Source organism: Quercus robur, chromosome 11 (genome assembly GCF_932294415.1).
Source record: "Quercus robur chromosome 11, dhQueRobu3.1, whole genome shotgun sequence".
Lineage (NCBI taxonomy): Eukaryota > Viridiplantae > Streptophyta > Magnoliopsida > Fagales > Fagaceae > Quercus > Quercus robur.
Window position 1 is genome coordinate 7,039,094 of NC_065544.1, and position 22,475 is coordinate 7,061,568.

The following is a 22,475-nucleotide window of genomic DNA, read 5'->3' on the forward strand; positions in this document are numbered from 1 at the left end:
CATATAGACAATGTAACTCTGTAGTTCACAACCTAGCTAAATATACTAGACATATTAGATGTTTATCAAGGTGGAAGGAGGATGTTCCTTCACACCTACTTTCTATAACTTTAGCCAACTTTGGCTGAGTTTGCTTTAATAGTATTGTTAGGTTTTAAGACTTTAGGAACTAATGTATTAGAATTTCAATTTGTAATGTGTTGGCAAACCATGATCAAAACATAGAGTCTAGGTTTAGGCTTGCTCAAAGTGTGTTTACTTGTAAAATTGGAATCGAGTGATTGTAGAAATTATTGGACTAAATCTGCAAGGCTAGATCGATCGAAAATTAGACTTGATCGATCGAACCATGTGTAGATTTTTTTTTTTTTTTTCTGCAAATATTCCAATTCAACCCAAGCTCATTTGACTTGTAGGGTTTTGTATTTTACTCCAAGTATAAAAGGAAAAACCTTAGCTACGTTTTAAATGTCTTTGAAGAGTTGTGTATTAAATTTTTTATGAGATCTAGAGGTGTTTACCTTCATACATACACTTAGGGTTATCAAGATCAAGATTCGTGTTAAGAAACTGATGATCTCTTCAGTTACTACATAAAGAACTTTAATGAAGATCTGAAACCTTTGAGTGGAGTCTCAAAGTCACAAGTAGGAGAACTTGTGGTTGCAGTGGATAAGAAAAGAAATAATCTGTGGACTAAGAGTTGTCACGTGGTCGTGGTAGTAAGTTTTTTTACTCGAGATAGCAATAGGAGGCCTCCTTCCCCATCTCCTGTGTCTTCTGTCTATACCATCTCAAAAAAAAAAAAAAAAAAAAAAAGAGGATAAAGATAAGCGGTCTAAAGTACCACATCGGTCAGTTAGTGAGTGAGTTTTTGGTTTATAAGCCCTCGCTAGTATTTACAAAGGTTAGGTCATTTTGTAAGTGTTAGTATTGTAAGTCTTGTCTTTCCACTCACTCTTTTCTCATTCCCTATGTCTTCTGTTTATACATATATATATATATATATATATATATATATATATATATACACACATATATATATATATATACACACACACAATTATTTTAATATATAAATAACTAACTAAAAAATTTATTTATTTATTTATTTCACAATTGATTAAAAGATTGACCTTGGGACGTGGTAGTGCAATAAATTAAAAAGACCCCACTTGGAGACTTCCTAACAAAATAATGTTAAGATAACATTATATAAAACAATGTAAAAATTGCCTTTCATTTTTTTTTTTTTTTTTTTTTGCTGAAGTAAAAGTTCCAATTTCTAATGTTTAAACCTTAGCATTTAAGAATGTGAGACATAGTTATGATATCATATCAAAATATAAAAATATTAGGAATAACTAAAAATAAGATGAGAATGAAAAAAAAAAAGGAATTAATGTGACTCTCTTTTAGTAGCCTACAACACTGCATTCACAACGAAAATCTCTAAATGACACGTCTTAAATGTTATCTCACAAGCATTAATTTCATCTAAAGTGAATATATTTTTTCAATGGATTTACATTTTTTATTAATAAAATATTTTTGATGTAGTGAGTACTAGCTTTAATTGTTATTCAAGAATTCTTTATTAAGTAATTTATATCATCCGTACCATATTCTCTTTTGGTTTGCTTAATATGGCATTAACCTCTATTGTGGTTTGCTACTTTGGTTTATGAGGTATTTTGACTATTTTTGCTACCTTCAGCGGAATTTTATAATGTGGCAAGTGCTACCAACACTCACTGGGAAAGAATTAAAGAAAAAATTACCTTAAACGTTCTCTCTTTAAAACATACACAAACCCAAATGTCAGGAATTGAAAGAGAAAATTAGAGTGAGAATCAGAAATATGAGTATATGTGATGTTGGCAATTGCCAAATCATCAAAATTAGCAAAAATGCTGCATAAAGCAATCCATGAGAGAGGTAAATGCCTTATAAAACGAATCACAATGGAATTAATAAGTGTCATAAAATTATCACATTGTAGTTCTATGTTTGAAAGGTATACCCTATCTGTAGTTAGAATGTGTAATTTAAAAAAAAAAAAAAAAAAAAATTCTACCCTATATACCAGGGTGCCCATGCATTGCATTAGTTAAATGAATATTCAAGCATGAATATTGTGAAATATAAGATCAGATAACCAAATCTTATACATCACATCACACGGATTAGGATTACAATAGGTGTAAATAAACTAAATACAAACACAATCCTTATTGAATTTAATACCGTTCATCAAACAGAATTCACACGTTGTCCTTTCCCTAATTTTGCCATCATTATTCAGAATCCAAACAAGTAGCCACTCCATCACTAGAAAGACAAATCTGAAAACAGCAAAGACATCAAAACAAACCACTGCTTTGCATTAACAATATCAGGTACACCTAGATTCAGAACTAGTTTTCTTAAAGCATCAGCAATCAGAGTCTTTGTAAAATAGAAGTTGTCTTGGGTTCAACAACAGCATCATACGGGTGATTCCAAATTATGAACTCTTCCAGATTTTTCAAATTCCAAATTCTGAACACTTTCAGATTTTTCAAGTGATTTTGAAGCACCACGCTGCATGTAAACCTGTCCCAATTCCGTTAGTAGATAATAAGTTGAATTCGGAATATCTTACAGCATATATTTAGGCACTAAAATTAAAAAACGGTCTGTTTATACAAGTATACAGCATGTCAACATCTCATTCATCCACACACAAATTCTTTAGGTATTTTTCTGAGATATACTATGGATGCAACCAAAAAAAAAAATCACAACATTCCAAAATTAACATTAAAAAAAATTAAATTGGAAATTATGTTGTACCTATGTGTAAGTTGGCATGCTAATTTGAGAACATTTTGTTTGTGTTCTTGTCATTACTGTATTAAAATAAAAAATAAAAAAAAATAAAAACCTCTATTACCCAAAAATTGAGAAGTATAGCTAAATAATAATTCTCTTTTAAAAAATAAAAGGGGGGGGGGGGGGGGGGGGAGAGCTTTGATGGTGGTCATGCACATGGCATACTAAATTATGATTGATTTTCGGGGGGGGGGGGGGGGGGGGAAACAGTTTTTATAGAATCTTTGATGAAGACCAAAAACAATAAATGTCGTGGATTTCATAGATGGTTTTTTTTTTTTTTTTGAGAAATTTTCAATTTATAGCGTCCGTTCTTGATAATAGCTTTTTATCATCAGACTAAAACACCAATTGGTTTTTGGTTCAGGCAAGGATTGAACTCCAGATCTCTTATTCAAAAATTAAAGATTTTACTAGTTGAGCTAACTAGAACCCACTGATTTCATAAATGGTTAAGTTTGAACTTTGAAGTAAAGAGTTCCAAGACTAGTTAATCTAATTTTCTTATTTAATGTCCAATATTATTAATTTATGGGTCCAATTAATGAGTGCTCTAAAGACACTAGTTAAAGACTACTAAATGTTCAATTATGAGCTCTAATGCAAGCTTTTCAAAAAATAAATACATATGTTAATGATTCATTGGTTTACATGGACAAATTATTTTTTTAAAATGTATAAATATTATTGTAAAGTGTCTTGGACGTGACCATCCCAAAATGAAAAAGAGGAGCCCCGCCCTTAGCTTGGAAGCATGAATAGTAGGAGGCAATCATGGCCAATATGGAAGGAGAAAGAGTGGGAATCTTGTTAAGAAAGCACCCATCACCTCCGCATTGAATGCACTGCACCAACTGTGTTAGTCACAATAATGGCTGAATGACACCTAAAGTACCAGGATAGCTTGTGGCTCACTTAGCACCTCCTCCAAAGATGGAATGGGACAAGTATCTAAGGGAAATCAACCACCTTTCATGTGGAGGGTCAGAGTGAGAGGGGAACCAGTATAAAAGGGGAAGAAATCCCAGTGAACAGGGATCATAACCTAGAGATTGGAATGAAATAACTCAAGAACTTGTAACCTTGAACTGTAACAAGCTCCCTTGGCTGACATAGGAGAGATCAATATAATCTTTTCACTTCCATTTTTCTTGCTAGTTCTATTTTCTTTCCATCTAGATCTTTTTCTTTGAATTCAGCCCTTCGGATCAAGAGCCCATGTGTTGGGTCCACTATACCCATCTACAAATTAATTGTAGTGGGTTTGTCTCCAAAGCCCAATCTTTTTCTTTTGGGCCTTTGTGTCTGTTTTTTGTCCCCATACAATTATTTAATATAACATTAAATGCATCTTAATCTCTGCCCTCAAGGCATTTATTAACAAAATCCTTAGTTTATATTTTCTATAAGTTTACCTATATTAATATATGGGTCATGCTAATGAGTGCCTTTAGGGCACTCATTAATAATCCATTTTAAGAAAGTTTTGATACCACTTTTATGGGAAATAGAAAAAACTGTCAAAATATTAATTACTTTTTTTTCATTTTCCCTTAATAGATTAATCCTTGTAAGGAAATCAGTGTAGTGAAATGAATTTAAATCATTTTCTGGTGCAAGCCTTTTTAGCTTTCCCTAGAAGGAGTGAGTGGTCCTCTGAGTGAGTCCCAAAGTACACCAATGGAGTGGTTAAGGGAGTCTCTCCTCAAGCGAGAGTATTGATTCCATGAGTCTATCCTATTTTTTTACTATAGAGAGTAATAATTTCAGCCAATTATGATTTGATAAGTCATATCACAAAATTCATGTAGTGCGTTCAAAGTGGCTGATTATAGGGTGCTATATACTACTCTTTCTTTTTCTTTTCTGATTTTTGAGATGAAGGTACTATGTACTACTTGGTAGGCTACACTATCTTAACTCATTGATTATTGGAAATTTGCCTGGTGTCACTAAATAAAAACTCCAAAGAATATGCTCAAGAGCCAATTACACATCGACGGGTGTTAGAGATTTAATTTAAATACAAGCAGTTCAATTAAATGTTGTCACATGTTATTTTAAATTTAATTAAGACACTTTGGACTAATCAAATGATGCCATGTGTTTTTTGGAGAATAAAATTGTTTTTTTTTTCTCTCAATAAATAAATAAATATATATATATATATATATATATATATATATATATATATATATATATTTTATCAATAAAAAGCATAAATATGCTTTTGGTTAGCTAAGTTGTTGGCTAAAGTAATTTTATTTAAATTTCCTTATTTTAAGAGTAAATTTTTTCGTAATGTGCGTTCTTTTTGTTAGCTAAGTTGTTGAAATGATTTTATTTTTTATTTATTTAAGCTAATGAAGACAAGGATACAAAGAAACACGCTTCAAAAGAGTTAGGACTCAATTAAAAAAAAAAAAAAATTATAAGGATCAAAATTAAACCATCCCAAAAATTGGTGGACTGAAAGCAATTTAAGCATCAATCACAATAGTAATACCAAGTACTAACAATGGTAAATGACAATAAAAACAATAATATCACAGCTATCTTCTTCTTCTTGTTGTTTTTGTTTTTAAGATCTGTTATTTATCAAAATAATAATAATACGTCTATCTCTGGGTTAATGGACCTAATGAGATTTTTTTTTTTTTTTTTTACAAGATAGAAATTCTATTCTAGCCTAATCTAAGTGTATTTATGTGTGATGCTCCCTCCTGAAGACTTGAACTCCGGCCTTTGCCCTCCCACACCCTATAAGAACTTATACTTGTAGAGTAACCATTATACTAAGAGTGCGTGATGATGGATCTAATGGGATTTAATTGTATCAAGTTTTTCCTGATTTGCTTTTAAGTCAGCCAGATGTGGCTGCCATTAGTACATAGTGGAAATATGAGTAGGCTGGTGGCTTGGTGCATTGTCTGTTACTTCTGACTTTCCAAGCTTTAGAATCACATTGCTATCTATAAAATGTTATTATGAAACCTAACTCTCTATTTATCTAAAGAAATGGTTGGATTGTGCATTCTAGGGATTGATGGATTCAATCAATTTGAGTGATATGGGTATAAAATATTGTTGAGATGGTTCCATATTGTGAACGACTTTCATTTTTGGAACATTAATGTTTAGATGTTATTATGTAGAGGAAATTTGAGGTATCATGGTAAGTAGAATCTATATCTTTCATTTAATTTTTACTCTTTCTAATTTTTTGTTATTTCTAATTCTTTGCCCTTTGGCATACATAAGACATCCAAGGTTTAAATCCATCGTCATTCCCTATTGTTGTAGTTATTGAATTATATTAAAAAAAAGTGATTAGCATATTACTTAGTGAATTAATGAAGTCTCTCTCTCTCTCTCTCTCTCTCTCTCTCAATTGTACAACTAGGACACTTAAACAATTTTTAAAAGAAAAGAAGTGAAAGGAAAAGGATTGGGTACTTACCTGCAAGTTTCCCAAGAAATAAAGAAATAATAACAGGCCAAAGATAGAAATTCCAAGTGCAAAGGCGTTTTCCCATATGTATGTACTTGTTTGGAGGTTTGAACCAAAAGAACTGCAAAAATGGCACAACTATAATGTATAAGAGTCTGAGACACTAATCTTAAAAATTTATAACTTTAAATAAAGCGAGAATTTACAAAATTATACAGGAAATGCATAAATTAATAGAAAATGCGTGGAAGTGGAAGCATATAAGAGTAACACAATATCATACAAAGAATTACATGGTTCGGTCTTGATGATCTATGGCCATGGAAAAAACCCTTAAGGCCCACATCTCTTGTAATGAGTGAAGTACATATTCTTTATTTAAATGAACCCAATATGGGATATTTGTAATAAGCTTAACCTAACATTAACTTCATTTAATAGACTTGTAATACAAGAATATGCCATGGCTTGCACACCAAGCATGATTGGGCTTGGGTCTATAATATTAATATTATTGCTATTATTATTATTAAAGACTACTTGTTTTTTACCCTGACTCGAACTCAAATGAGACCTGACCCCACATGTTTACTAGATTGCACACACACACACGCAAGATAGAGTTTCAACTTATGACTTCAACTCCATAATTCTTGCTCTTTATTATCAAACCAAGATACCAATCAATTTTTGGTATAGTCGTAAGCAGAGTTCAAACCCCAGATGTTATTCAATGACGAAAAACTTTACTAGTTAAGCTAACTGAAACCCACATACTTAATATATTTATCTTGAGTTTGGTTTAGAGTAATTTTTATAGTACTATATATATATATATAGTTAAAGAACATAACATACCAGAGCATCTCCAGGAATAAAGCAAACTAGTTCCATTAGTAGCAAACTAAAAAAAAAACTTGTAATTTCTTTCTCTGAAGATCCAAATGTATACAAAAAAATTGTGAAATACTCAATAGGGATATTCATATATAAACAATTCATGGATCAATTATTTTCTTTCTATTGTGATCCAATGTTTATTACGCAATTCATGGTTTACAAATGTGTGAGGACGAGTGATTCTACTTTACTATTTTACCACATAAGAAATAAAGAATAGAATAATATTTTTATAAAATGAGATCACTAATAACTATTTTAGAACCTAATGTGTGAAAAAAAAATTAAGAATAGATAGAAATTGTCATGAACGTTGTAACTCAATGACAGCTTAGTTTCTATTACGAGGAGATCCTTTACTTGTTGTAACAATTGATATATATATATATATATATATATATATATATATATATGGAATATTAAAGGGTATGTGCAAACCTTAAATTTCGCAAGCCCCACCAGGCAGAGTAAATTAATTTTTTTGGAAAATCCATGGACTCTAAGATCCCAGACTTACGGGCTTCGAGAAATATTCCAAAATCAAAGGTACTTGTATTTGTTGAATCAATAGAGCAGAAATCATGTAAAGCAGAGAGATTTCCAAAACGGTGGTCACAGTTAAAAGAACCTTGGACGCTTCCACCTTGATGTAAACACACTTTACGCCAACAAGATGTCAGTCGTTGAGTCGAGAAAAAATACCAAAAGGCTCCAAATACCTATTACAACAATATCAATAAGAGAGAAAAAGAATTGTATAAATATGAAGCTTCCACCCATCAAAAAAAAAAAAAATATGAAGCTTCCACTTATTTTCTATAAAATATTTTTTATTTTTGAATTTAAAAAGAAGTAATATAAATAAGTCATCCTCAATATGCCAATGTAAAAAAGAAAAAGAAATTACTATGTAAGCAAACTTTAAAACTTACATGACCAGCCAGGAGGTATAGAAAGAAATTGAATGAAGCTCTGATCTTTATGGGAATAACCGATCCTTCCAGTTCCTTCAAGGATAGGTAGATTTGAAGAACTCTTGGCACATATTGGATAAGAAGAACAACGTTCAAGATTGTCACAGTATATGTATATTTCGCGTGTCTCATTTCTAAAAGTATGTTTGACATTAACACCTGAATGGATTACAAGAACTTTCGTGTTTAGAGTCAATCGATAAAATCTAATAATGTGTAGGACATCATTAATTTAAATAAATTAATGACTATGAATGCATTAGAATTTGTTTCAAATTTATATTTTTATGTATTACTAATATATTTGAAGTTTTGTTGTTGGAAAATACTTTTGATGTCAAATAAGTAACTTAACGTTCCTTATCCAAGAAGAAAGATTCTTTGTCCATTGAAAGTTAGGTTTTTGTTTGTTTGTTTTTGTTTTTACATGATAGAATTTCATTTTATGGTATCAGTTTCGAGATAATTGATTTCTATTATTAGGCCAAGATATCTATCGATTTTTGATATAGGCGAGGTTCGAAGTTCAAATCTTTTATTCGATGACAAATGATTTTACTAGTTGAATTAACTCAAATCTACAAAAATCACATGTTAGAATGTTATTCTATAGGCGTACTATTAAGAAACAGAAGTTAGAAACATTGGCAGTGTGTCGAACATACTTAAAGTAGGGGTGGTGAAGCCAGAAATTAGCTCACGCGCGGTCCAAAGTAAAAATTTGATGATTAAATGTTTTTTAATATATTATATTCTTACTATGTATAGTAGAATAACATATATAGTGCTATATACACAATTCATAATATAAAATAAGTATTTTAGAATTCAACGTGTACCACATTGTTTTCATTGGGTTATCCCTTTAACTTTTAATTAAGATAATGGTTAGGGTTAATATATATTCACTATAATTTATGAATACCCAATTAATTTAAGTAATTAGTATACACAACTCATCATTAATAAAATTGTGACTTTATTCAAATGAATATTAAAACCTCAAACTTTCATATAAATGTATATAATTTAACGAATGCTTTATATGAATAAATTATACTTTAATCTTGATTTTGGTCCGTCCAATTTAAATTTTTTGGATTTAGTCTCTAAAATTTCAAAAGTAAAGCATTTTCCTACCTAAAGTAAGTTCAACTTTGGCTCCCTACATATGAGGTTGGTTCAATTTATTCCCTCTATATATATATATATATATATATATATATATATATATATATATTTATGAGGTTGATTCGACTTGCTCCCTAAAAAATGGGGGTGCCTTAAGATACTGTTAGTTGTGTAAAGAAAATGAAGAGACCAAATTTGAAATTTGAAATTTAAGTGACTAAGATCAAACCTAACAAATTTTAGTGACCAAAAGTATAATTTATCTAAATTTTATTTATATTAAAATTTTGATTGACATTTGGAGGCCATAAGTATAAATATCTAATTTTGTTTTTTGTGTTTTGTTTTAAATGGACTACCCATATATAAAATCAATATCTATTTAGAATTGTTAAAAAAAAAAATAATAAAGGGGAGGGGTGGCTCCGCAGCTAACTTAATGATTGAAAAATATATTATACTACTTTTGGGGTTAAAAGAGAGAGATATATATATATATATTTATTTATTTATATATATATATATGATAAAATTTCAATTTCTAATGTTTGTTTCATGATAATTGGTCTTTATCACTAAGCTAAGACACTGATTGATTTTTAGTATGGACATGTTTCAAACCCCAAATTTCTTAATTGGTGAGACTTTATTAATTGAGTTAACTAAAACTTGCCACACGAATGTGATTTAAAAGTTTGTTTATTCCAACAACATGAGAGTACCATTGAGTATATTGGGCTTTAGGTTATCAAAGTGTTACTTTGTAGCTTCATATTTAAGAGTTTGTTTTGAGTATATAAGATTTAGTTTAGTTTGTGTCTTTAAGAGAGTGCATTTATAGTTGTTAGAGTTAATTTGTAAGTTTAATTTATGAGTATTGATCAAATATTAGTAATGTATATTATTGATAATAATTTTTTTGTTTTATGAGAAGATATTGATAATAAAATTAAATTGTTAATGCATGTAGATGAAACATGAAATTGGTTGAATTATGTTAGATTTTGTGCAATTAATTTCCATGTGAATGTGCTCAGAGTACATCTGACCTGGTGCTCCAAATTAATAAAAAGATTTTATTAACAAATGCAAAATGCCAGCTGAAAAAGTTAATTTTTGTATTACCTGTGGAATGGGAAGAATAACCATAATGTCGAACATGAACCACATCCGCAACTTCCACAACTCTTTTTCTTCTTGGCTGAAGTTCCAAAACTTGTACCTTTGACCTTTTGACTCATTTGCGCTTGTAGTATTTGACTTATCTTTGTTCTTCTCAATATAAAAGTTCACTACAAAGTGCACCATGTAAATGATATCTAGGAACGATCGCCAAAAAATGGCGTTGATCCACATTTTTTTGTCTTCACTGATGCACTTCTTGTCTTCATGGATGACAGGAACAAAAAAGAACAAGGGATCCAGTGATAGTGCGATCGCGCGCGATGATACAAGTAAGATTTTATACCATTTAACAAGCTCCTCATGGTCATTGCTGAACCGTGATATTGCAAGTAGAACTCTAAAAATACACCGATCAAGTTATATGTTTTTAGTAAAAATATAAGGAGATCATTATTTAAATTTATATCTGTTCTATAAAAAAATTATATTTAATTTTTTTTTTCCAAAAAATATAAAAGGAATGAGGGATTTTTGAAAATTCAAGGGGGTCGTGGCTATCCTAGCCCCCTCTCCCTCTGCCATTGTCTATAAGATACTCTGGGAACCTCAAGGATCGACAATTGAACTTAAAACGTTTATGTTTACATCACGTTCCAGACTAATGAGTGCGCCATTCATGTACCCCATTGGAAACAAGAATGTATTACAATTGGAGGAAAATTTTAATTGTTGTTGCACAAATTTCATAATACCTGGTTAGATAAAAATGAAGTTTTAAAAATTTTAAAAATTCTAAATTTTACTTTACACCCCCCTTAATGGCCTGTTTGGAAGTTTAGAGAGGGAGGAGAGTAGAGGAAAATAGTTCCCCTCCACCTTGTTTGGATGTTTTTAAAATTAGTAAGGGGGAAGGGAGTAATTAGTCCTTCCCCTTATTTGGATGTTTTAAAAATTAGGATAGAGAGGATAGGAAATGATTAAAATAAACATATTTAACCCTATTTGAAAATGGACTTGTAACATTGGTTTATTATTAATTTAGAAATGGTAAATTGGGAAATTTATCTAGTCAATAATTTATCTACTCTACTCTCCCTCCAAATCTCTCCAATTTGGGGGAATTAAAAATGAGGGGTTAGAGGTGGTTGAAACCCCTCCAAACCTCTCCAAACTCCTCCCCCTCCTACCTTAAAAAACTTCCACACAAGGTAATTGAATTACTCTCCCTCCCTCTACTCCCCCTCCTTTTTTTTTTAACTTCCAAACAGGCCATAAATGTAGCTAGGTTCATTGATCCTAAAATTTTATCTTTGTAAATTTCATTGAACATCATTGTCGATGTAGTCTTTTCATCAACTAATGTTTAAAATTTTCCATTAAAGCCACTAAAAAACATAATTTTAATTTTTCTAATTTCTAATCATTACAAAATTAGACCGAAATTTCAACAAATTAAGAAATGAATTATACCAAATTACCAATTTTCTGTAAAATTTATTTATACTACCAATCTCTTTATCCTAAAACCATCAAATCCCCCCAGCAAGGACTCATACTAAAGACAAAATTTGGTTACAAACTTGGTTGTAGTTAATGACAATAATTCCTACTAAAAAAATTAAAATGATTATATATTTTGAAAATTTAAACAATTGGATTGCATGTTAATTATATTCTTAAAACACATGTTAAATTTTATGTCAATCGAATATTATTTATTTTTTAATTCATAAACTTATTTTTATGCATAATTTTAGACTAAAAAAAATGTGAAGTTTAAACATTTAATTGTTGACTAGTTATTAATCTTTAATATTCTAGAAATTTTGCAAGGATGAAAGATATAAGAAAAAAATGTAATCTAATAGTGAATTTTCAAAAATCACATACAATAAAAATAATGAGCTATGTCCCGACCAATGGGGTCCCCTTGGAATTCTTTAAAATATATATATATATATATATAAATATATAAAACTTTAAAATAATAATAATAATAATAATCACTTGTCCATCTAACTCATATTGTGATTATTGGCATGTCACTTCAATTATTTGAATACAAGGCTCAAAGTTAAAGTTTTATTATGGTGGGATTTGAGTATTATTGTATTATTTTGTTCGACCTAAAAAAATATTTTAGATTTTATTTTTGCCTTTTTGCTTTGTTTTTTTGAAATTATTTTATTTGGCAACACTAATTAGTTTTTTTGTGTGATTAAATTACCATTTTGGTCCCTAATATATACTATGTGTCAATTTGTTTTACAGTGAGTCAGGTTGGTTGGGTTCGGGTCATAAGATTCTCAAATCCGTCTAACTTGACCCGACCCACATATATTTAATATATATTTAAAATTTAAAAAATATATTATAAATATTTTTATTTACATTTTTACCCCTCTTCCTAAATAAAACCAAAATCTTAAGTCCTCCTCATATAATTTGCATTGATTTTGTGTTATACTCAGTATTATATTATTTGGTTATAAATTTGCTTTTTATTTATGGTGGTGGTTTTCTAATTCTCAATTTAATATTAATAATAGTAATTAAAAAAATTTGTCCAACATGATTCACGTGAGTCGGATTGGGTTGGGTTGAAAAAACTAAGGATGGCAACGGGTCGGGTTCGGGCCGGGTTTTTCCATACCCGGACCCGACCCGCGGGCCAAGACCCACGGCCTGGACCCGGCCCGTTTACTAAACGGGTTTTTTTCCCGGGGCCCAGACCCGCCCCGCCCCACCGGGCTCCACGGGCCCCGCGGGCCCCGTCCAGCTAGGCCACATTTGGGCCTAATTCTCGGACCAAATCATGACCCAATCACAACCAATTTTTTTTTAACGCCCAAATGCCAAAAATAGGCCCAGCCAGCTTAAAATGTGAAGGGGAAAAAAATTTTTAAAAAAATCTCACACCAAATCAGCTTGTGTAAAGATCTTGAGTATATGCATATGCATTATGTCATAGTTTAAGATTTTTTTGCCTTTTTTTTTTTTTTTTTTTTTTTGTAAAAAAAAGAGGAAACAAATCAGTTCCTTTTTTTTTTTTTCTTTTTTCTTTTTTTTCTCTTCTTTGTTAATACAAATTTTTCACCAAAAAAAAATAATACAAATCACAATCCCAAACATGAACAGAAACACAAATCAGCTTGATTTTTTTCTCTTCTCTGTTAATACATAATTTTTACTAAAAGAAAAAAAACACAAATCACAAACAGAAAAAATAAAATAAAATAAAACCCTATTTTGATTCTTCTGTATCTGATACCGTCATCGTCTTGTCGATGTCGCCGAGTGACATACGCGCCACGGCGGCGTGCGCAGCTGAGGCTAGGTTGCATAGATCGTCGGAGGAAGACATCATTGTTTTGATTGACACAGATGACTAGATGAGTCTTACAATCAGCCAACAAGGAAAAACATCCGCTGGGCTTTGAAGGATCTGGTGCGATCGGCTGTGCCTGGAGAGTGAGAGTGAGTCCGCGAGGGGGGCGATGACCATGCGTGAGACGGAGCGTGAGACGGAGCGTGAGGTGTGAGGCCGTGAGACGGAACGTGGCTACGTGAGGTGTGAGGCCGTGAGGGACGAGGGTGAGGACTAAAAAGGTTTGAGCAGAAATAAGGGAGTGAGGGTGAGGAGGCTGGAGGCGTGAACTGAGAAATGAGGGAGTTAGGGTTTGTGTTCTGTTTAGCTATATATATAGGGGGGTTTTTTAGTAATTTTATGGTAATCGGGTCTTAACCGGGTCTTATTCGGGTCGGGTTTCGATTTTTTAATAAAACCCGGACCTGACCCGGATCCGCTTCGGGTTTTTTTTTTTTTTTAAACCCATACCTGACCCTATTCTTTATCGGACCGGGTAAAATCCGGCTCATTAGGATCGGGCCAGACTGGGTATCCACGGGTCAGATCTAAATTGCCATCCCTAATTTTGATAAAACCAAATAACATAATGGGAAAAATAAAATAAATAATAAGAAATTAAAATTAAGAAATGTTACCACAATATTTTTGGAATAAATTTTAAGTGATAGGTTATTACTATCTAATATTGGTGAGAAAAAAATAATTTTTTTGATGATGGTGGTAGTGACAATGGTGGTGGTAGAGGCTGTGATTGTTGTTTATTGTAGAAAACATATTATTTTATCATGTGGTGCCGGCGGTGGTGGAAGAGTCGGTGGCGACGGTGGTGGCGACGGTAGTAACAGCGATAGCGATTGTGGTGGCGGTGGAAGAGTCAATGGCGGCGGCGGCGGTAGTGGTAGCGGTTACAGGTAGTTGTAATTGTTGTTTATTATAGTAGATATATTATTTTATTGTCTTGAAAACTAAAATAGATTCACTGCTGCAGCATGTGTGTAGGTAAAATAGATAAATTAACTTTTGGTAGAGTTAAAAAGCTTAATTTTTAACTCTACTGCTGTGGATGCTCTAATGGCCACATACACGTCTGGCTTTCAATAATCCATGTAGCTTTGCCTTTGCTATCCGAAAAGATCAGTTTAATTTCTTAGATTATCTTACAAGTCTACAAAAAAGTATTTCCCATCCGATGGTTCTTGATTGGGCTATTGATTGCGAGAACTGTGAAGTTGCTCAGAACAAAGTATGCAGATAGAATAGCCATTGTGAGGATTCAAAAAACAGGCCTGGGTACCGTTGTAAGTGCGACAAAGGTTATGAGGGGAACCCAATAGTAACATTTTATGTACAAAGTGTTAAAATAGATCTAGAAGTTGATATATCAAAAGAAGAGTTAAATGTTGGGTTTTAATTTTTACAAAACCTAGCTTTTAGATCTTCTTTTATTTCAATTTTTTTAGTTTTTTATGTTTTGAGAGGAGAGAGGCATAAAAGAGTAACAAAATTACAAATTTATCCTTATTTTTAACAGAAATGGGTTACTGGAGACAAATAGAGTTAACTTTAAGTAAATAAAGTGCCAATTTTTAATTTCAGATAAGTAAAGTATTTTTCAAGTAAACTAGATATGGCTTTAAGTGTAATTTCCAATATATATATATATATATATATATATATATATATATTAATTTGAGTGGATATACATTGGGTTTAGCCCGTATGGGTGGGCTAGGGAGTTTGTAGCTGTGTGGGTGAGGGCCTGAAATTGTTTTCCATTTTTTAGATTATAAAATATTATATACTCAACAATTGCATTGTGCCTTTGCAGTGCTAAGTCTTGTCATACTATCAAGTATCAAGCTTTCTGCAATGTGCATTGTCACTGTGCAATGGTAGCAGTGCTGTGGAGTGTGAGCAGATTGTGTAAGTGTAAAAGCAAAACTAGTGTGTTGCCCTATCAATCAAGTAAATTAAAAAATATAACTTAAAATAAATGACTGAGCTTATAGAAAAAATGATTTTTTTAACAAAAAAAAATGATTTTACTAAAATGTGCCCTTAGGCATAAGACACACATTAATTAGATCCTAAAAAAAAATTTAAAATAATCATGATGAAGAAAAGCAAGGTAAAAATATAGATATAGAGGCAGAGAGATAGAAAGATAAGAGTTTTTTTCTTTTAATTTAGAAATTTATAATATCTGTTATAGCATATTTCAAAATAATTATGTTGTTTTATTAATGAATTTATTTGATATTAATTTTAATTTTAGTATATTTTAATAATGAGTTAATGGATATGTTTTTTAAAATTTAATTTTGTTAGCAGGATTTTGGCTATTTTTGTTTTGTTTTTTTTTTAATCTTTAACATTTTAAGATACAATAGAATCTTTTTAATTCATTTTAATGATCAATAGAAAGATTAAAATATATATATATTTTAATTAAAATATATAAATAAATATTTTATACATATATTTTATAGTGGGAGCCTTCTTTTATTTGAAGGACCTAAACAATGGTATCAATCGCATCTTTTATTTAGCCGGCCCTAATTAAGTCATTTGCAGAGTCTTCTCCACCTGTAGTAGGGATGGGCCAGGAAGGAAGACTCCTCCAAAATGACTCCGCAGTCAACTCAACCACTTAAGCCTAACAAATGGGAGAAATAAAAATCGGCAATCTTTTTAGTTTTCTAATTTTTTTTTTCTTGTATTCTTTTTTGTTTTTGTATAATTCAATAGTCAAGAGAAAAGATTTGAGTCTAAACATTTTAGTCGAAAACATTAAGAAGTGTTAATTGAAATATAAAACTCATAATAAAAATTAATAATTTTATGATCATAATTTTTTTCATAATTTATTAAGATGGTAAAGTTGTGTTTTAAAGAATTATCACCTTCAAAGAAACTAATTCTTGACATAGTTTCTTATGTACAAAGTCATAATGTATCACATCAATAAGTATAAAAAAATAATTATCACAAAAACTTATTGAATATAAAAAATTCAAGTTCGCAACTTCCTAACAAAACGTTTGGTAAAAATGAAAAAAAAAAAAAAAAAGGTACACTTCATAATTCTTTTTTTATTGATACAAAAAATAGAAGTTTGTTAGTTTACGCTAGACTTGGACAGAGTGCTAGAGTTGAAGCCGTTGAGTCAACTCGTATATTATTGGCTGAATAACCTAACAATTATATTTATGTCTATTCAATGTTGTCATCTATCATAAATTTAATGTATGTACGATGGGTACTAAATGAATAAGACAGCTATCCTATTTATGTCTAATTAATGTTGTCAGCTTAACATAAATTAATGTATGTACGATAGTTGGTAAAGGTTTTAAATAGATAAGGCAGCTAGCACTGTTGTCAAGCCACCACTTATAAATTGGTAGAACTTCTATAGAGCACTAGATTTAATTGTTGGTTGCGGGTGTCATGTGATATTGGATTATTATGATATATGTTTAAAAATGCAGATGTGTCATAATTGTAAATTCAGTATATTAAGAGCAATCATATCAGTGTGACTAAAAGATTCCGTCTATTTTATATAAAATATCTATTTTTTTTTATTTTACACCATTATTTATATAAAACATTCACATCAATTTATCTATTATACACATATTTTTATTAAAATAATATTTTTCCTTACTTTTTTTTTTTATTATTTCCCACCTACCCCACCTAACCCTTCTTTTTTTATCTGAATACACCCCCTTTCCCTTCTTCTTCTTATTCTTATCTCTATCTCCGCCACTCTTTCTTCTCTTCTTCTTTTTTTTTTTTTTTTTTTTTTTTTGAGAATCTTTTTCTTTCCTCTTCTTCTTTTACAATTTGGGTTTTATACTTTTATTATAGATGATGATTTTGGGTTGGGTTTGATTAAGGGCAAGGATTTTGGACGGAGAAAGCAAAAATTTTGGGTGGAGAAAATGGTGATTTTGGCATCTTCTTCTTTCTTTCTTCTTCTTCTCCTTCTTCTTTTTTCAATTTCGGTTTGATTATTTATATGAATTTGTATATGGGTTTGATGAATTTGGATCTAGATTTAGAACGATTTTGATGATTTTATGGTGTGTCCATGTTGTTGTGGTGGTGGTTGCCGGTATTGGGTTGCAGTGGTGGTGGTTGGCGGTACTGTGTTGCAGTGGTGATGGTTAGTGGTTAGCGGTGCTGGGTTGTTGCGATGGTCGGCTGCTTCTTCTTCTTCTTGGCATTGATGAGTGGGTGAGAGAGGGTCTGATAAGGCAAGACTTACACAATTTTACATGAGTTGACATGAGAGGTTTTTTGATCAAAATGTGTAAAATGGAGGAGTTTTTGTATTATAAAAGACTACGGCAAAAATGGGTAATTACCCATAAAAATCTATCTATTCAGTTAGTTGGTCCGGTTTGTAAAGAATTTGGGATTTTAGCAACTCGAGCCTTAAAGGCTCGATTTTGGGCTCTAAATCGAGTTTTCAAGGCTCGATTTTCATGGGTCATTCGCATCTGATCTGGCAAATTTTCCAGGTGGCATCTGAATGGAAATCGAGTCTCCGAGACTCGATTTACATATAAAAAAAAAACAAAAACCACTACAACTTGTTCATCAGAGAAGAAAGAAAAAAAAAAAAAAACCAGAGAAGAATGGGTTCATCAGAGAAGAAAGAAAAAAAAAAAAACCCAGAAACAGTCGGCGACCTGGGTCGCGGTGCAACTTGGGTCGCGCGGCGAGACCTAGGTCGCGCGCGGCCTGGGCCGGGTCGCCGGCCTGGATCTGTCGCGCGCGGCCTGGATCTGTCGCGGCCTGGGTCGGCTTGAGCTGATCTCCATTCCTTCTTCTTCTTCTTCTTCTCTTTCTTTTTTTTTCTTTTTCTTTCTTTCTGCGTTTTTTCCGCTGATTCTGCATTTGGGGTTGCATTTTGGGTTATTAATATTATTTTTGGGTTGGAAATCGAGTCTCAGAGACTCGATTTCCATTCAGACGCCACCTGGAAAATTTGCCAGATCAGATGCGAACGACCCATAAAAATCGAGCCTTAAAAACTCGATTTAGAGCCCAAAATCGAGCCTTTGAGGCTCGAGTTGCTAAAATCCCAAATTCTTTACAAACCGGACCAACTAACTGAATAGTTAGATTTTTATGGGTAATTACCCATTTTCGCCAAAGACTACCCACCAACTGATGTGGATTCTCTAAAGGATATTGAATAGAAGCCACAGTCTTAATTATTTAGCATTTAATGTATCAAACATTAAAAAAAAAAAAAAAAGGGTTTATAAGGTGTTTTAAATGCTAAAAGTTTTAGCAGGATTAGCAAAATTGCTATAGTACAATTGTATTGATAGAGTTGTACTGTAGCAAGTTGTATAATTAAATAACAAATTTTTATTCTCTATTAAATAACAAAAGTACAGTAGCATTTTGTATAGTTTTTTAACATGAAAAATAGCAGTAATCATCACATAGGCAGCATTTTGTTGTCCATATTAGACTTTTTTTTTTGATACAATCCATATTAGACTTAAGTGTGCCATATATGTGTATATGTGTTGTGCTTTTAGAAATTGTATAAAAATCTGTATGTACGTGGGTGTATAATGATAGGACAAAATTTAATGATGAGTAGTGTATACTAATTTCTTAAGTTAATTGGACATTAATAAATTATAATTAATATATAGTTACCTAACCATTATCTTAAAGTTAAAGGGATAACCCAAAGAAAAAAAATATTTTGTTTGGCTTCCTCCTCATAAAAATGATAGTTGATTAAAGATAAGTTAAATAACGATTTGTAGTAGTAAAATTGTACTGTAAAATTACTATAGTACAATGACTATTTTTTTTTAAAACTATTTTAATGTGGTGTAATGTTAAAATAGAAGATATGATGTATAGCATATTGTAAAATGATGTATTAAAATTGATAAAATAAAATGGCATTTAGCATAGCACACTTGATGCTAGTGCTCTAATAATGGAACATACAATGAGAACAATAGATTGAACGATAGTTAGGAATAGCACCACCAATGTAGTGTGTTTTTGTGACGTGGGATTTTAAAAATAGATATTTAGCAATTTAGTACCACCGTTACTGACTTAACTAAAGTTACACCCTTTTAGAATAGTAGATTCTCGCTAAAGATCAGTAAAATACTACTTTCCATATCAGTAATAAGGAGTTATTGGTGGAGATTATATTATGGAATAGTGGTGAATTCAAGATTTGACTTCAGAAAGATAAAATTTATAACTATCATACATATATCATTATAGGAAAAACTTAGGTACATACTTAGGTATTTTTATTTAAGTTCTCTTCTTAAAATTCAGTCACGTGATTACTTAACTGATGAACCAATAAATTCTCATCATCTAAGGAAGCCTTTGGATGACCAATGCGCCATAAACGCGCATTTAATGCATGAACCATTACTAATGGACGAATGCATAAGCATGACTATTGCACGGATATTTAAAGCACATCATTAAACCACTAGAGGCATTACCAAAGCCATTAAAGCCTCCATTGAAGACCTCTAATGGCTGGAAAAGCAACAAACTATATAAACCACCTCATAACCTAAGCAAAGGTACAAATATAAACAATTACATACTTTTATAGATTGTTTTCTCTCTAAATAGTTATCTGACTTTATCATTAGAGGTTCATTGGCTGGCACCATGCCGATGACATTTGGAGAGAAACTCCATAGTTATTCTTTTGTAGAAACCGAGATCATTCTTGCTAAACTATATCTGGACTAACATATCAATTGACAAATTTGATTTAATCATTAACTAAAAACACTTCCATCCCATGAGAAAAAAAGCTACATGGCTAAATTTTAAGAGGGAAACCTAAGGAAAAATACTTAAGATACTGTACTTAAATTTTGTCCTATTATTATACACCCACGTACATACATATTTTATACAATTTCTAAAAGCACAACACATATACACATATATGGCACACTTAAGTCTAATATGGACAACAAAATGATGCCTATGTGATGATTACTGCTATTTTTCATGTTAAAAAACTTTACAAAGATAGCACATTCATTATATTGTATTTATTTGCTATGTTACCACTACTATAAATAGTTTTTATAATAAATATGTTAAATTTTCATCCTAAAATTCAATTAATCCCAATAAGTAAAAAAAAAAAAAAAAAAAGATTTAGGCTAACATGTGGCCCTCCTTTAAATAAAAGAACTTTTTAATAAAAATATATTTTTTAGAAAAATCTATTTTATATATAACTAATTTCTTTTAGTAAAATCTAAAATCTTATAACTCAATTAGTGGCATTTCCTCATAATTTTTCAAATGAGATTATCAAATTATTAAAAAAAAAAAAAACTTTTAGTATAAGTAAAATAAGAATCTCTTAATCATTAGAAAATTAAAAGAAAATTAGTCGAGTTCTATGCATATTTTGCCATTTAAATTTTAAAAAAAATTTAAGTGAAACTCGACATTACTAATATTGAGTTCTACTTAAAAATACATATAGAACTCGATTTTGAGGATATTGAGTTTTACACGGAACTTGAATTTGTTAAAATTGAGTAGTTCCAAACTAGGAGCATTTTATTAAATAATTTCAATACAGTAAAATTTTGCTACATAATTTTTCAAATTAAGGGTAAATATCAATTTTCCCCCCAAAAAAATACAGAGACATCAAAACTAGGGGTGTCCAGGAGACTTGGTGACCCACTCAACCCGGCCAACCCGCCCGAGTCAGACCCGCCACCATCCGATTCGACGACTCCGGCGGTCGGACGCAGGTTCCAAACTGTCAAACTCGACCCCCGGCGGGTCGGTTGGCGGTTTTGCATTTCAAAACCCGTGAAACTCGACCCAAACCGATACCTTTAACGTTTCCGGCGAAATATTACGCAACCCAAACCAATCTCCAATACCTTTAAACGTTTCTGGCGAAATATTAAACAACCCAGACCAAATCTCCAATACCTTTAACGTTTCCGGCGAAATATTCAGCATACCAGATCAAATACGGCGAGATCTCGACATTATCCAACGAAATCTAGGCCAGATCTCGACGGATCTGGCCATATTTCGGCCAGATCTCGCCGGATAGGCCAGATTTCGGCCTCGGCGATGAAACCCGAAATCGACTAGATAGAACCCGAAATCGACAAAACCCGAACCGAAAAATCCAGCCAGTCGTCCGGGTCGGTTTCAGGTCATATTTTAATCCACCCGACTAAGTCGGGTCGGTTTCGGGTTGGGCACAAACCCGACTCGGCCCGACCCATGGACACCCCTAATCAAAACAAACTATTTCTTTTCAACATGTACTACTGGATTTTGACGTTTTACTGAAGCACCAACACATTGGGTGATTGCTACACCAGGCTCGCTCATTGTAAAATAGAAGCTGCCTTGGATTCAAATTCAACAACAACATCAGGCGCTACGGGATTCTGAAGTTCTCTTGAACCACCAACGTACTTCATCTTTCTTTGGGTTATTGAGGCGCCAGATTCGTTGTATACTGGAAGCCGACTTGACTTGTACAATTTCTTTGGGTCTAATTGTGAAAACCTAGAATAGAAGAAAGGCTTCCACTTTTGTATGGGATTTGAGGGTTCTCGAGGAAACG

At 31.7% G+C, this 22,475-nt stretch overlaps 1 protein-coding gene across 1 annotated transcript; it reads right to left on the reverse strand.

Annotated features, from left to right (window-relative positions):
• Positions 1-2,135: 2,135 nt before the first annotated feature.
• Positions 2,136-10,883, reverse strand: LOC126705625 (cyclic nucleotide-gated ion channel 1-like). Its single transcript, XM_050404725.1, has 5 exons — positions 10,456-10,883; positions 8,158-8,358; positions 7,664-7,944; positions 6,335-6,446; positions 2,136-2,595 (listed from the first exon to the last, which is right to left on the reverse strand). The coding sequence occupies exons 1-5, from the start codon at positions 10,684-10,686 to the stop codon at positions 2,488-2,490; spliced, it is 933 nt and encodes a 310-aa protein (XP_050260682.1). The 5' UTR covers positions 10,687-10,883; the 3' UTR covers positions 2,136-2,487.
• Positions 10,884-22,475: the final 11,592 nt, after the last annotated feature.

Coding starts and splice junctions, on each gene's coding strand:
- LOC126705625 (XM_050404725.1), bottom strand. CDS start 10,686: ATGTGGATCAACGCCATTTTTTGGCGATCGTTCCTAGATATCATTTAC. Junction 8,359..10,455: donor TTATTCTTCCCATTCCACAG/GTAATACAAAAA, acceptor TAATCCATTCAG/GTGTTAATGTCAAACATACT. Junction 2,596..6,334: donor ATTTCTTGGGAAACTTGCAG/GTAAGTACCCAA, acceptor GAATTGGGACAG/GTTTACATGCAGCGTGGTGC.